Below are 16,331 nucleotides of genomic sequence, written 5' to 3'. Positions count from 1 at the left end.
GCAGCTCACTACTTCTTTTTTATTTTGGTGTCCCTAGAAATCTGTGGGATTGCACTGATGGCTTTATACACAACATGAACAGGTGAATCCCACCTGATCCCCTCTAAAAGTGTGTGCTGAGGGCCCATCACAGAATCAGAATCCCAGAATGGTTTGGGCTGGACCCTTCAGGACCACCCAGTGCCACCCCTGCCATGGCAGGGACACCTTCCACTGTCCCAGGGTGCTCCAAACTGGTCTTGGGCACTGCCAGGGATCCAGGGGCTGCTCTGGGCACCCTGTGCCAGGGCCTGCCCACCCTCACAGGAACAATTCCCAATTCCCAATATCCCATCCATCCCTGCCCTCTGGCAGTGGGAGCCATTCCCTGTGTCCTGTCCCTCCATGCCTTGTCCCCAGCCCCTTTCCAGCTCTCCTGGAGGTGCCTCTTCCCCCTTCAGTCCCTCCACAACAACAAAAGGAAGATTTATTTAACCCTCCTTTCAGGGCCATTTCACCTGCTTCCCATAGAATTCCTCATGCAAAACTCCAAGCAGCAGTGGGAACATGGGGAGCAGAGCCTCTACCTGAAGAACCTGAATTTATTTTCTCACCATTGCTTGTAGAGAAGGATTGTGATGCTGGCAGAGCCCAAAGGGAAGCACAAAAGCAGGCACACACTTGGAAAAAGCAGAACTCTCTTGTATTTATGTAAAAAATTGCATTTCAGTCCCTGCTGCAAAGAGCAGAGGAATGGGAGCAGCAAAGCAAGACTGCAATTGCTCTGTGGGAGAATTTCCACATCATCCTAATTCTGCTTTTTCTAGCACCTCTTCTATCACAGAAGCATGAACCTGGACACAGAGCTAGAAAATCCTATCTATAAAATGAATCTTTTTGTCCAAAAATGTTGCAGTGCGGGAGAGAAAGTGCAGTGATATCAGTGGCAATCAGAATCAGCTGAATATAACCATGAAGATGCACAGAAGCAAAGTGGGAGAATTAAAATAAGCCCTGTGTATGAAATATTAAGAGAAAAATAGTTGATTTTCTAGAAGTAAAATTCAATCCTGAGTGAATTATTAATTGAAATGGATGGTGCTCTTTTCATCACAGTCACATGGATTTTGGATTTTTCCTGATGATTATTATATGACTACTGAAATAAAGTGATTTTTCTTTTTTTTAATAGCATTCCAATTGAGTGCAAGCATTTTCCTTTCAGCTGTTTAGAACCACTCACTCAGCAGTAAGGAGCAACATATCTTTGTGAGGTGCAAGAATATAAAATCTCTGTACTGAAGTGGTAGCAACGACTGAAAGTTCATTTCAATCTACCTGATGAAATCATTGTGCCCAACAATACACAGGTACAGAGCAGCCACCCCATTTCTGCCTGAACAAAACCTCTCTTTGGGGCTCCCTGAGCACTTTTAGATGCACAGCCATGCATCTAAGCAGCCTGATTAATGCAGTGGCTTCATTCTCGAAGATGAACCAAAGGTGGCACCACAAATTCATTTTTCAGGGCTAACGAAATAATGCAAGAAGGAACAGTTGACTTTTCTACACTCAACAGCACAAACCCGGCCTTCTGCTGCAGGAGCTGGCCCAGGCACAGTGATCCTTCCACCTGGTCCAAAACTGGAATAAGTATTCTTAAAACATTTGTCTCTGATACTGATCAGATTAATTCAGCATAAAACCCCCCAGTTTTAGGTAGGACAGCACCTCACAGGAAGATTGTCACTGTGTGGGATATGAGAGGCAGGTAAAGAGCTGTTCTCAAAGGAGACACCCCCCCAGCAGCTCATGGTTTCACATAAATCACACACAAAAAAAGTCAACAAGTCCATGGCTGTCACCGTCATATTTTCTGGAAAAATCCCTTCGCCAGGATTTCCCAGTCCTGGGAAGCTGAGAAGCCTCAGAGAAAAAGGAAAACAATAATTATCTCATTTGCTTCTCCTGTGTTTTGCTGCTTTGGAATGTGGTTGGAGATTGTTTATCCAACAGGTGAATTGTTTTAACTTAATGACCAATCACTGTCAGGCTGTGTCAGGACTCTGGAGAGTCACAGGTTTTTCATTATCTTGTTAAGCCTTCTGTCTGTATCCTTTAGTATAGTTTAGTATAGTATTATTTAATACAATATAATATAATAAAATAATAAATCAGCCTTCTAAGAACATAGAATCAAATTCATCTTTCCTTCCTGCCATGGGAGACCCTGAAAACACCACACATGGCCAGCAGGACTTGGAACAGCCCTGAGCAGAAGCAAAGACCTGACAGCCAGGTACAAATCCCCTGACACTCTGAAGGAACGTTGTTAATGACAAACTGACAGGCCAAAAGGCAGGAACTTGGTGGCCCACTGAGACAAAGGAGCCCATGACAGGACAATTTGGATGGAGGAAGAAGCAGGTGGGAGGTTCCCATCTCCCACTGAACACAAAACTGCAGAGCTGCCGAGCGAACTTTCACAAGAGCGAGAAAGCAACGAGGTCACTCAACTTTTGCCACCTCCCACTTTGACACACGTTCTTCCTGGGCACACAGGGAGGCTATAAACAATGTGAGGTTATACACAATGTGAGGTTATAAACAAGGAGAGGTTATACACAATGTGAGGTTATAAACCATGACTTTCCCACAAGGGAGAACTCCGAAGCGGCGGCGGTGGCGTTGTGCGCCGGGCGAGGCGCGGCGAGCACGGACCCACCTGGTGGAGTCTGGGGAAGGCTTCACGTGGCCTTGGCTGTTCTCCTCCCACACGCTGTTGGCCAGCTCGTTGCCAATGGCTGACATGACCTTGATGAGCTCGATGGGCCAGTCGTCCAGGTCCAGGGAGCGCACGCGGGACAGGTGCGTGCCGAGGTTGCGGTGGATACCTGAGCATTCGATGCAGATGAGGGCTCCCAGGTTGAGGCTGGCCCAGTCGGGGTCTGCAGGGCAAGGACACAGCAGTTAGGACAAGGGAACATCCCACAGGACTTCCCAGCTGTGGTTGTGCATGAAGGTTTTGGTTCTGGAGGTGTTTTGTCCTAAAGAGCAGCTGGGAGGTCGTCCCGGGTCAGTGGGGATGCCAACGATTCAAGGGGTACAGAAAAATGAGATGTGGTGTCTCAAAGGATGCATCACTCCACCTCCAGCCAAAAAACCCCAATGAGTTACAGGGGAAAGGAGAAACAGAGGCAATATAACCATGGGGGTGGGTAAAGGATGATGGAGCAGTGAAAAAAGCCCCTCCCTGGGAACCCAGAGCTGCTCATAGTCAGCAGAAAGGGGAAAAAGAGAAAAAACCAGAGCCTAGAAACAATTATCTCCTGCTAACTCCTTCAAGCTATGTGTGGCTCTGCCATCTGGCTCTTCTTCCATCTCCAGCACCAGGGAGATAATAAACACCAAGGTGGAAATGTCCCACCTGGAATTGCCTGGTCCCAGGGCATGAGCCAGAAGGATTGCACCCACCCAAAACAACCCCACACAGGGTGACACTGGGACAAACCTGGCACAGGATGGGAAATCCCATTTCCCAACATGGTTCAAAGCTCTTTTGCCACTGTCCTGTGTGATTCAAATCTAGATTTGTATGGATTGCCTCCTCTCCAACAAACATTCACCCTAACAAATGCAACTGAAGACTACTACATGAAAGGAATTCTGGTTGGTTTTCCCTAACCCCCTGCTGTCAGATCTTTTTTTCGTGCCTCACTCTGTGCATCCCAAAGAACTACCCCAAATGCCATGCAGGAAAATGGGGATTAATTAACAGGGCAGGCAATTCTTGTTCCTATCTAAGCAAAATTTGGACCTGACAGAAAATGAATTTCCAGTGTTCCCTTCTGCTGTGAAAAATTCATCCAATGACTTGTCTCCACTTTGTGCAACCCACAACTGAAAAGCTATTTCTGGCAGCCAAAATATGTGGAAACAAAACATTTTCTGGTTCTTTCCCATGTCATGTTTGGACAAAAAATAGGAAAGGAAAGCTCATAATTTTAATTGTGAAGTCCCACATTTCACTGAAGGCATTGACTGACATTTTTCAATGAGTCCATTGAAATCTAAAAATGCAACCAAGAAGAAAAATCCCTTATCTTATGCCACTTGAGCAGAAAAGCACATCTTTTGTTTCAAAGTTCCTGTCCATAGCAAGTCCTACATTATACATAATTTAATATCCACATTATAAATATACAACATTTCAGATCTCCGAAAAATCAGGTGAGACAAAACTCCTGCCATGCTTCCCAAGCTTTTGGTACAGCAACCACAACAAACTCTTTCAATTCCATAATTCTTCATATACCCCCACTGTTGTTTTGCCAGTGAGGGAACCAGTGGTGTACCAGAAACACACTAAAAACCCCTCAAAATCTCAATTTGTTGGTATAAATTTGAAGACAGCAAGTAAGAATTTGAAATTTGCAAACTGACCTGCAAAGGCCAGGGTTATCCTCACAAAAATCCAAAGTGCAATGAGCTCCAAGAGGCATGAACTCGGAATGAAGCAGGAGAATGGAATACCAACTCACATTATTCCAATTATTCTGACAGAACTGGAGTTAAGGACCTGACCTCCCTCCCAAACACCTCTCTACTTGATGCACGTGTAGAGCATCTCGTACTGAAAAAATTCTTTAAACACAGAATGGTTTGGGTTGGAAGAGCCTCTCAGTTGCCAGCACTGCTATGATTGAAGGAGTCCCCCAAAAAAACAACAAACAGCAGGTTCCATGAAATTCTAGCAAGATATTATTTTCAATTTCAACAATCTGACAACACAGAGCTGGGTGGGAAAGTGGCAAACGAGGCAAGGCAAGGGCTGAACTTGTTACAGAAATAAAAATTGTTATCACCAATGCACACCACAAGTTACAGCTTTCCACCTGTAACTATTCAAGGTTGTTTTTTTTTTTTTTTACTTTAAAGATGATACAAACCCAGCTCCCTTTTCCTGCTGGTGGTGAGAGTAACTCTGAATTGGAGGATGTTCACAAACATGGGGCAGGCGTGGCCATCAAGGTTTGACAGCAAAAGGAAGAAAAAGCCCACTCAGTGCAGCTAGAGGTGCTTTACTTAGAATTGGTCAAACAAAAAATGAGCTTTTTAGCTCCACTGAATACATCCAGATTACAATTTTCAGCTGTTCATAGCCTCAAAAACGCTCACCTCAAAATTCTTCCCCACTCTGACTCTCACCTCAATCAGCTTCACCATTTGGAGGTGAACGTTCTCTCAGGGGAATAACCCCTCCCCACTGTCTCCTTCATCCCTTTGGATTCTGATGAAAAGCTGAACCTTCCTGAGGTCAGCAGCTGTGAGATATCCCTGGGCTGAGCAGCAGGAATTGCTGGAAGGAGGAGCAGAAGAGCCAGGGAAAGAAGAAGCAGGGGTGAAGGCATCTCCAGCTGCTGCAGAAGGGGGAGAAAAGTTTGCAACTCTCCTATTCTTTTTTTTATCCTATTCTTTATGAAAAACTGAATTTTGTGATGGGTAGGACAAGATTGTCCAAATTATTATCTCAGTGTTTGGCTTTCAAATACAAAATACAGCAGAGTATGTGATCAGACTCCTGGAATGGAAAGCTCATGATGAGAATCCATGTTTTTAAACCCTCCCTGTTGTTTTCTACAACAGCAAAGACCTGATGTTCCATGTTCCCCAGGCATCTTGGAAGAGGTGACTGCTATTTATCCTCTGCTGAGCCCAAATCCAGAATTCAGCTGGGTTTGCCTGAACTACTGGATCACCCTGGGTGGCTTTTCCAGAGTCAGTACCGGGATTCTGCTGCTTTGGGAAAAGGCAGCACCAGCTTCTTTTTGAAACATTAAATCATTTCCTGGGCACAAACTCCAGCTCCTAAAGAGTATTTTGCCTCTTTTGTTGCTCTGGGATGGGAATGTTGGCAGGAGAATACTGAATAACTTTAGCTGGAGGCTGCCAAAGGGCCGGGATGCTGGTGGCACACAGCTGCTGGATCAACATCCAACAAGGCAAAATTCCCTGGTGAAACAAAGTGCTCAAAAGGCAAAGAGCTCCAGAAAAAAGGAGAATGAGACTTCTGAAGTGGAAGATTGATGGCTCCTGAATAGATCAGGGGGTGGCAACACCTCACACTCCTGTGCCCCCAAACATCTGGCTCTGTGGAGATGCAAACAACGTGGGGCTTCCACGGAGTGCTGGGGTTTGTCATGTTAAATGCTCTGGGATAAGGACCTGCCCAGGCCAGGCAGCAAGGAAGGCAAGGGAATAAAGCAAAGCCCTGCAGAAAAAGCAGCAGGCTGAGGTTCACCTCCTCTGTGTGTGTGTTTACACTTTAAGATCCACAGCTTTGGAAATATCTCACATTTTTCCGAAGGAACGACAGCGGCCTTAAAATCAGGAAGGTCAAACAGCAAGAGGAGTCAAAGAGGGTATAAATCACCAGTGAGAATACAAACAGGTCCAGCTGACATTCCAAAATCATCCCCCATAAAAGCCACATGACAGAGTGTTGCCAGAATGGGCTGTCCCACTCTGCCCTCTCCCAGCAATGAGCTCCTGGCACATCCCCGCTGCTGGCACCCGGCACCGGGGCCAGCTTGACCCATGAGCAAACTGGCTGAGAACCAGATTGGGTGGGGGGAAAAAAAACCCAAAAAGGGTAAAAAAATATGCTGTTTTCTTGTGCAAGCATTTTCTTGATGAAGCATCCATCCTGGCTGCATAAATCCTGGGATCTGTGCATGGCTGGGGAGAGAAACACCAGCCTTGGGGACAGTCTGGGTACGGCTGAGGTGGATCAGAAGGGCTGTGGAGATTGTCTGCACTGAAGGGATTGCATCTTATGAGTATACAATATAACACCCATAAATATATATATATATATATAAATATAATTGTATATTTTATATATAAATATCTAGTTAGCAAGGCTAGGAGTGTGGAGTCTGGGTAGGGCTGAGGTGGATCAGAAGGATGTTGTGGAAATTGTCTGCACTGAAGGGATTGCATCTTATGGATATATAATATAACATCAAATAAATAAATAAATAAATAAATATGTTTGTATATTTTATAAATAAGTATCTAGTTAGCAAGGCTAGCAGTGTGGAGTCTGGGTAGAGCTGAGGTGGATCAGAAAGATGTTTTGGGTGTGGAAGTTGTCTGCACTGAAGAAATTGCACCTTATAGATATATAATATAACCTCCCATAAATACATATATAAAAATAGAATATAATTGCGCATTTTATATATAAATATCTAGTTAGCAAGGCTAGGAGTGTGGATTCTGGACAGGGCTGGGGTGGATCAAAAGGATGTTGTAGAAGTTGTCTGCACTGAAGGGATTGCATCTTACAGATACATAATATAGCCTCCCATAAATATATATAAATAAAATATATTTGTATATTTTATATGTAAATATGCAGTTAGCAAGGCTAGGAGTGTGGAGTGTGGGTAGGGCTGAGGTGGATCAGAAGGATGTTGGGTGTGAAAGCTGTCTGCACTGAAGGGATTGCATCTTATGGATATATAACCTCCCATTAAAAAAAAATATATATTTGTGTATTTTATAAATAAATATCTAGTTATCAAGGCTAGGAAAATGCCACCCCCAGTGGAGCAGGACCCAGCACCACACACCCCATGGGCTGCTCAGAGGCAGCAGTGAGTACTTCAAATGAGCTAAATATCCATGAATGAGCTAAATATCCATGCAGGTCACTCCCAGACCCCCTCCTCACCCACAGCACACACCCTTCCTGCCTTTTTCCTCCTCAGCTGCATCAGAGCTCTGGGGCAAATCTCAATGGCTGCCAGGTCACTATGGAAGCACACCAATAAATAAGACTTGCTTTGGGCTCCAGGTGCTAAAACACCACCCAAACCAAGCTTTTCCCTGGTTTAGCTCGTGCTGGATCACTTAGAGTGAAAGCAGGGACCAAATTATTGGTGCAAAAGCACTTGCACTTGTGTACAAATGTTCTTTTTACACTGGGGGGGTCAGAATGGCTGAGACCAGGAGTCAGAATCCCGAGCAGCCAATCTTTAAAAATAAAAATCACACCTGAAGAAAAGTAAGCGAATATTTTTCCATTTTAAGCATGTGTCAAAATCGCAAGGAAAGTTCTGACTTCCAAATATCAAAGAAATAAAAATGCACAAGTTCTCAGTCCTTTAGCTCCTACAACTAATTGCTTTAGAGCAGGAGAACTTCCTTTCTGTGGCTTTGTTGCAAACCCCTGGAACTAAAGAGCACCAGAATAATGGCCTCAGTCGGGGTTAGTGAGGTGAAGCACAGCTCAAAGTATTCCTGAGAACACTCTTCTGAACACTAAGCATATGTTTCAAAAAATAAAAAAAAAAGGGGGGGAAAGAAACACAAAGGGGAAGAAAAAAAAAAATCCAAAATCAGTTTTCTAGTATCCAGATATAATGAGCAATGACTTTGGTTTCTTCTGACAAGCAAGCCTGAAAAACCAAACCAAAAAAGCAGCAATCAAGCTCTACCTCTTTGAAAATATTACCATGGCACGTGTGCTCTCACCACACAAAACAGGGGGGAAATGGAAGACAGCAAACTTTCTGCCTTTTCTTTGGAGGGAACTACAGAAATGCTGACATTCAACGTGAAACAACGAGGGGGAAAAACCAGGATGCACTTGATGTGGCAGATATTGAGCATAAATTAAGTTCAAACAAGTCTGGTTAAGCAAATCCTTCAGGAAGCAGAGAAGTGCAAACAAGGGAGGGGATGCCACAGCAGGGAGCTGTGGAAACCCAGGGCACCGGGAATATTTCTCTGTCTGCTCTGCGGTGCCCTGACCCCCAGGGGAGCACTGACTTTGACCCTCATTCATGGAGAAAGTTTCCTGAAGACACACTAGATAGACTATTATCCACAAAAATGTGAAGTAGATTGTAGAAAGCAGTGTAGGTGTATGACTTGGTGAGAAATTGAGGTTTTTGGGATTTTTAGTGTGTTGTGGATGGCAGCAAGATGGAGGGCACAGGGTGTCATCCTGGGTTTCTTCCTCCTTCTCCATGGGTTTGGGTGGCATTTTGTAATTGGGTGGAAAAATCTGCATTGCAGCTCTTTGGGATCAGTTATTGGGTTAAAAGGGAAAATCTAAGTGTAAATTCCTAATTGAATAGTTTAGCTTCAAAAGACCTTGTAACAAGAGATTGTTGGCCATTTTGTGCCTTCTGATGAAAAGCTGCTGAACTCATGGTTGTGAGATTTTTACTGATAAGAGATAATTTACACTTGAGTCCGAACAGGAATTACTGTCTCGAGTGCCTTCAGTCCAGACGCAGAGAAACAGAGAGCTGGTATCCCCCCAGGGAGGCAGGGCTGGGTGCTGCCAGGGCCTGCTGGCCACGGGGAAGGGGTCAGAGGGGCAGTCAGGTGCTGTACTCACTCTGAGCCTCGCAGTCCACGCAGTGGGAGTTGCCTCTGATGTTCCTGATGGACTGCAGGGCCATGGCCTCGTTCTGGCTGGTCAGGCGCGACTGCGGGGAGCCAGAGACACCAGTGAGCAGCAGGAACCCAAAATAACCCCAATGACACCACTGTCAGCTGAGCGAGCAGCCAACCCCACAGCTCACACCAAGGGCAAATTAATACACTCAAGGAACCTCAAGTCTTGATTTGCCTCTCAAGGAACAGTGCTCCTGTGGCACCTCCCAGACTTTTGGGGTCCCCAGCTGGATTCTGACAGAGGGAAATGGAGCTTGGGAATGAACCCTGCTCTTCCCAAGAGCAGCAGCCACACTGTAGGCTTGCTTCTTGAGATAAATGAGACAAGAATATTATTTTACAAGATCAATTTCTTTCATTGATGTGTGTGCTCGTGCTAATGAAGACTAAGGGACGGTTTGCAGAAGAGGCTGGAACTTTTTATCATTCAAAGGTCAGATTTCAGCCAGTGGCTCCCCTTTAAATGCTCCCCACGATGACCTGCCCATGACCTGTGCTGGGGGAGACTCTCCTGATGTGCAGGCAGATTGGCTCTGGCCAACTGTCCTAGGCTGGAAATGCAAGATGTGCCTGGGGGTGTGAATTCTATTCTGTATCTGTTAGAGCTGGGGCAGTTATCTGCTCTTAATGGGGCAGTTTTCTTTATCTCTCCCACAAACCAGTCCTCCCTCGGGGAAATATCTTGTGTTCATGGGCCATTGAGTGTCACTGCATGACTGATAGAATTCCATCATCCCATTGGGAGAAGCTGCGCCCAGGGGGAGGAGCCAAGCATTCCTTCCTGGATATAATCTGTCAGTTGGAACACCACAGCACCTTTCCCACTGGATTCCCAGAGGAAGACCAGACCAATCTACACCCCACTGAATCTCAGAGGAAAACTCCACCCTTTACAGGATCCCTGCTTCAGCAGAACCACACCTGTCTCTGCAGGAGGACTGCAGCCACCCTTTAATGGGGCTGCTACCAGCACCCTGACACACGGGGAGTCAGGCCATATTCTCACTCTGTCACTGTTGTTTTGTATTACTGCTCTGGTTTGGGTTTTTTTTCCTTCCCTAATCAAGAACTGTTATCCCTGCTCCCATATCTTTGCCTGAGAGCCCCTTAATTTCAAAATTACAACAATTTGGGGGAAGGGGGTTCACATTTTCCATTTCAGGGCAGGTTCCTGCCTTCCTGAGCAGACACCTGTCTTTCCAAACCAAGACACCAAGTAGGACTTGTGGATGTCCACCTGGAGACACAACTTCCATGGGACACCTGCTAAACCTGTCCACCCAACTGCTCTTTGCTGTTCCAGCCAGTTCTTCTGACATGCTTTGGGAATCCAGTGAGAAAAACCTCTCTGAGCCATTGCCCAGCCACTCTCTATCCTTTTGTATTCATCTTTTTATGTAGGTGTTAATGTACAAACTTCCCCTTCTGTGCTCTTAATAACACATTCATTTCAGAATGTGTGAACCCATGCTAAGCAAGAAACCTGTAAGCTGTGATTTTCCTCCATCTCAGGAATATATGTTGGAAAAAACCCATTTTTAAACACAAAATGGGAAGTAAATTGTGTTATGATGATGGTAATTACTGGTGTTTGATCCAGTCTGTCACACCAGGGCAATGAAGGCAGGCATTCATTTAAAAATTAGTCTCCCTTGCAGTATAAAATCATGAAAGACAACTGTTAGGTGGGTAATATTAAAGGATCTACAGTTGTGGACTGAAATGATCAACAATCATTGGCCATTTCTGTCCCTCAATCACCACTCAGCACCTTGCTCTCTCCTCTGAAGTGTTTACAGACAACTGCCCTCAAGACACACAACTTCTCTCAAAATGAGCATTGGCTGAAGACATCTCAGATTCTAAACATTTGTTTTGACAGGAAAGGTGAGCAGATTCCTTCTGTCATCAAAGGAAAGCACTCCAAGGGGGAAAGCTGCTCCTCCCAGGCCACATTGTTCCCTCAGAGAGCTCTGACCCTGCTCAGCTGTGGGGGGAGCACACACAGCTCAAGGGGTAAGGGCTTAAAATCCAGAATTTGCTGTCATCCTAATGCTCCCCTGACCCATGGCTCATTGCCAGCACTGCTCTGTGCCCCATACCTTGTTCTTGCTGCTCTCACAGGACTGTAAACTGGCCAGGATCTGGCTCTCTATGGCTTGGACCCACGCGTCCCTCTCTTCGTAGGTGGTTGCTTCAAAGTGCCAAGTCTGGCCCGTGAGAGAGACAATGATAAACTCAAAGTTCTCTTCTTGCTCTGGAAAAAAAAACAAAAAAGAAAAAACTAAATGCAACAGGAAGAAAAGATTAAGTTAAGGACAGTGAAAAGAATCTTGGTTGGTAAGAACTTGTGCTACTCAATGGTTTTAAGCTGAAGGAGGGTAGATTTGGATGAGATACTGGGGAGAAATTCTCCCCTGTGAGGGTGCTCAGGCCCTGGCACAGGTGCCCAGAGCAGCTGTGGCTGCCCCTGGATCCCTGGCAGTGCCCAAGGCCAGCTTAGATGGGGTTTGGATCAACCTGGGACAGTGGATGGTGTCCCTGCCCATGGCAGGGGTGGCACTGGATAATTTTGAAGGTCCCTTCCAATCCAAACTATTCTGGGATTGTGCAAATCCTGTAAGTGCAGGTCTGGGCCCTGCACAGTGCACCAGGAAACAACCAGGATCCACTCTTTTGTGTCCAAATGCTGGGCAGGTAAAGCAGTGGTTTGGGTAAATACTCAGTGCCTGTGTTTGTGAGCTTGGAATCGAGTCTGTGCCTTAATCAAACATAAAGTGGCCAACAAGCATCATTCAGATTTAAACCTGAGGTGCTAAAAGCTGCATAATGTAAAAATCAAAGGGTGCCACAAAATAAAAGATGAATGGACCACAAAGAGCTGACAATACAGAAAATGTAACAATTTACCCTCCTCTTTCAAGCAGTTTTTACAAGCACAGATATATTAAAGCAGATGTGGACATTTTCTCCTCTACAGCATAAATACCGGGATAATAATAATAATAATTACTGGACTATAATACAGGATTAAAATCAGTTCAACCTATTCAACATCCACATCTGACATGGGAGATGAGAAAATGATCTGAGAAGCCAGGAGAGAGGGTCAGTGAAATATCCTTAGGGCTGCTGGAGGAGGAGGACAAGTATTCAGGCCAGAGGAGCAGCACATGGAAATACCAGCAGCACTGAAATAAATGGACACACACCCCACCTACACGTGGGACACCAATGCCAAATTAAAAAAAAATATCAAGGAATCTGAAACAGAGTAAAGTGCAATTGGGGCAGGCTGGCACGAAGCATGAAAGGAAAAGAATAATAGAGCACAAAATTCTGGTGAACATCAGCCCTAACGAGATTCTGAAAGAACATTTTGTCTGATAATGACTGATTATATATTCAGAGCCATGGCACTACTGTGTTCCCTCATCATCCATAAACATGCAAAGATCAGGGACAAATCCAGCAGCAGAGTTAAGGACAGCACTGCTGGCAGCTGTGTTCCCAAGCTGGGGACAAGGGCTTTTCTTGGATAAGCTCCATGTCATGCTGTAAGGATGGCTGAATGTCTGAATGCCATTTGCAGGTGCAGGGAGGTACCTGAAGGTCCAGTTAATTTACTGGAAAACGGTGCATGGGGTAAGTGGGAAAAGAAACCATGGAATGTCCAGAGTTGGAAGGGACACAGAAGGATGAGACCCCCAACAATCCCACCCTGTGCATCCCTGGGAGTGGTGTCCAAACCCTCCTGGAGCTCTGGCAGCCTGGGACTGTGCCCATTCCCTGGGGAGCCTGGGCAGTGCCAGCACCCTCTGGGGGAAGAACCTTTTCCTAAAATCCAACCTAAATCCTCCTCTGGCACAGCTCCATGTCATGCACCTGGCTCAAAGATGAATGATGCACAAGTGTTCCACTTTAGCAGCACACTGTTCCAGACAAACAGGTAGAGACATTACCCAAAATGCCATGAATTAATCATGGCCAAAGCCTCGTTTGTCAAGCAGAGCTTTCAGGGTTTCCTGAGGAAGATCCAAGAGGAACTACTCCACAAAAAATGAAGTCACATTCAGCCCTGTGCACAACACAGGAGGAGAACACAGGAGTTAAGGTCTCTGCAGCACCACTACCTCCTCTGATCTCCTCTTTAATGATGCTGATCACACACTTGGAGCTGGTTTGCCCAGGAGAAATAAGCCCAGGTGAGCTGCTGCACCTTTTCAGGTGGGGCTGGAAGGACATTTTGAGGTCCAGAGAAGAAAACAGAGCTGGGAAGGGTCTGGAGCCCCAGGAGGGGCTGAGGGAGCTGGGCAGGGGCTCAGCCTGGAGCAAAGGAGGCTCAGGGGGCCCTTGTGGCTCTGCACAGCTCCTGACAGGAGGGGACAGCCGGGGGGGACAGGGACAGGAGCAGAGGGAACGGCCTCAGGCTGGGCCAGGGCAGCCTCAGGGTGGGCACAGCAGGAATTTCTGCATGGAAAGGGTGCTCGGGGATTGGAACTGTCCAGGGAGGTTTGGAGTCTTAAAAAAATTTGTAAATGTGACACTTGGGGACATGGATTAGTGGTGAACATGGCAGTGCTGGATTAACTGCTGCACTTGATGATTTTGTAGGTATTTTCTAACCTTAATAATTCCATGATTCTATATCCACTGAAGCTTCAGATTTACTCCCAAAAAGCTGTGCTGGTTGAAGGCATCCTCCTTAATTTTTTCTGCTTAATCACACCAGTATTTTATTTTTTCCCCCCAAGCTCAACTGTGAAACAAAGCAGCAGTGCCTGCTCCACATCAGCCCCAGGGCAATTCCTTCAGAAGACAAGGAACAAACCTGTTCCTGTATGTCCTTAAGCACAGCACACAGGAACAGGAAAATCCAGGCAGGAGGATGAAGTTGTTCACTTTTTACTCTTCAGCCAAATTATAGCTTGTGCTATTTAAATCCCTGTGAGCCCAATCACAAAATTTTATTAAACAGTTTTCCATGTTTAACAGTTATTCATGGAAAGGTCCACTATAATAGTATTTTAGCACCATCAACCTGTCGAAATCAACCTGCCCAATTACTCCAAACTACATTAATAACACCGGATATTACACTAATTGTGTCCAGTTTCTATGCAGACGAGGTCCCACGGGGCTAATTTTGCATCCTCAGGGGCAAGCAACTCAGCCATCAGCCTGATTTCACCAGGAATCCCTCCTCATTACACAAGTCCAGGCTGTCAAACTTTTTTTTTTTTTAAAGAAAAAAAGGTTAATGGGCCAATCAGTCATCAATTATTTCCTGGAAGGGCAGCAGAGGAAGGGTTAAAGTGTGAAGAACCAGCTGCCACTGACTTCCATTTGGAAGTTATTATCAACAGGAGATGTCTAAAATGCTGTTGTTGTTTGTTTTGCCTTTTTTTTTGAAGAGAGAAAGGTGGCTGGGATGGGAAATGAGCCAAAACTGTGAGATTGTGATGATATGGAGGGAAAAGCACAAGGGAGTTTTTCTTTTAGTGGAAGCCCACATGGAATCAGTGAATTTTAGGGTGCCCAGATGTGGCTGCTCCATCCTTGGAAATGTTCCAGGCCAGGTTGGACAGGGCTTGGAGCAGCCTGGGATGGTGGAAGGTGTCCCTGCTCATAACAGGGGTGGAATGGGATGGGCTTTAAGGTCCCTTGCAAATCAAATCATTCTGGGGTTCCAGGGACACTTCTCACCATCATCTTTTCACACCCAAGTTCACAATTTATTTTGCTCTGCCAAAAACCCAGACACTGCCACAGCCCACCCACTTCTGGAAAACAGAGAGATAAAATTTCTCAGCAGCAATGGATTGTGGAAGGAAAAACAAACGTGCAGGGCATGGCCCCCCTGCCTTCCCCATGCCATGTGTTTGTGATGTGGGACTGGGATCAGGCTGAGAAACCCACACTGAAAATTACCACAGGATACAATTACTCCATAACTTTTTCCAGAGAGCTCCATTTTTAGTCTGTGGAATGCAGGGAAAACACATGTCCAGGAGCACTCACACCTCATGGTGTCTCAGGAGTGCCTCTGAATAATGTGCACAAATCACTTGGTCTCCATCCCCACTCCCCTCCTATTTTACTCTCACTACTAAGAACTGCATAAATAACACCTTGCACCACCAATTGGGAGGGGCACAATTCCAAGTCACAAAATCCTAGGAGATCAGGTTGGGAGGGACCTCAAGGATCACCTGGTCCAACCTTTCAGCAAGGCAAGGGCTCCTTTCTGCTGTGCAGGAATCACACCCATCCTGAAAGCTGCCTTTTAAATAAATACATTTGAAGGTATATCTAAGAGGCATTTATGAGGATTTTGCCAGAATAAGACTGGATTTTCTGGCTTCCAGGCCCACCAGGCTGTGCATTTGTATCTCTGCCCAGCACAGCTGCCTGACAGCAGAGGATGCTGGTGCTGCTGCTAATTAACAGCAACTCATCATGCACATCTGGAGGGTGGTGCCACTCACACAGGACACACTTCCCAGCAAGAAGAAGTCAAGTGCAGCACCAGAACCCCTCGAGGGTGTGTTTCAAATGCTCCTGAAGCACCTTCAAGAGCTGAGGTTGCAGCCTGAATCCCAGCCAAGCCTGCCTCCAGTAACACCCAGACCTATTTCAGCTCCTTTTTCATCTCTCCTGAAAATCTCTTCTGCTCAAGCACCACAACCCTTCACCATTTCAAAAGGAGGAGAGGGAAGAGCTGCTGGGGTGCCCTGGGAAGCAACAGGAGTTGTTTACAAGCACAATTTGTTTACAACAATTGTGTTATTTATGTCCCACGGGTGTTGGGTCAGTCACCTTTGCCACTCAGTGAGAATCACCCCCCTCACTTGGCAGATAAGTATGTTTATTAGCAG

The 16,331-nt window shown here is 45.8% G+C and overlaps 1 protein-coding gene across 11 annotated transcripts in view; it reads right to left on the bottom strand.

The window, feature by feature from the left end:
- Positions 1–16,331, bottom strand: part of AGAP1 (ArfGAP with GTPase domain, ankyrin repeat and PH domain 1) — a 335,965-nt gene that overhangs the window by 37,736 nt on the left and 281,898 nt on the right. For all 11 annotated transcript variants that reach the window (XM_064719066.1, XM_064719067.1, XM_064719070.1 and 8 more), the window contains 3 exons: positions 11,556–11,710; positions 9,395–9,485; positions 2,705–2,927 (listed from right to left, as the gene is read on the bottom strand). In XM_064719066.1, the coding sequence (XP_064575136.1) occupies positions 2,705–2,927; positions 9,395–9,485; positions 11,556–11,710 (469 nt within the window). The remainder of the gene's footprint in view (positions 1–2,704; positions 2,928–9,394; positions 9,486–11,555; positions 11,711–16,331) is intronic.

The sequence above is a fragment of the Zonotrichia leucophrys genome, chromosome 7, assembly GCF_028769735.1.
Source record: "Zonotrichia leucophrys gambelii isolate GWCS_2022_RI chromosome 7, RI_Zleu_2.0, whole genome shotgun sequence".
NCBI classification, from domain to species: Eukaryota; Metazoa; Chordata; class Aves; order Passeriformes; family Passerellidae; genus Zonotrichia; species Zonotrichia leucophrys.
The sequence above is the reverse complement of the archived record's forward strand: the minus strand, read 5'-3'. Positions and strand labels throughout refer to the sequence as shown.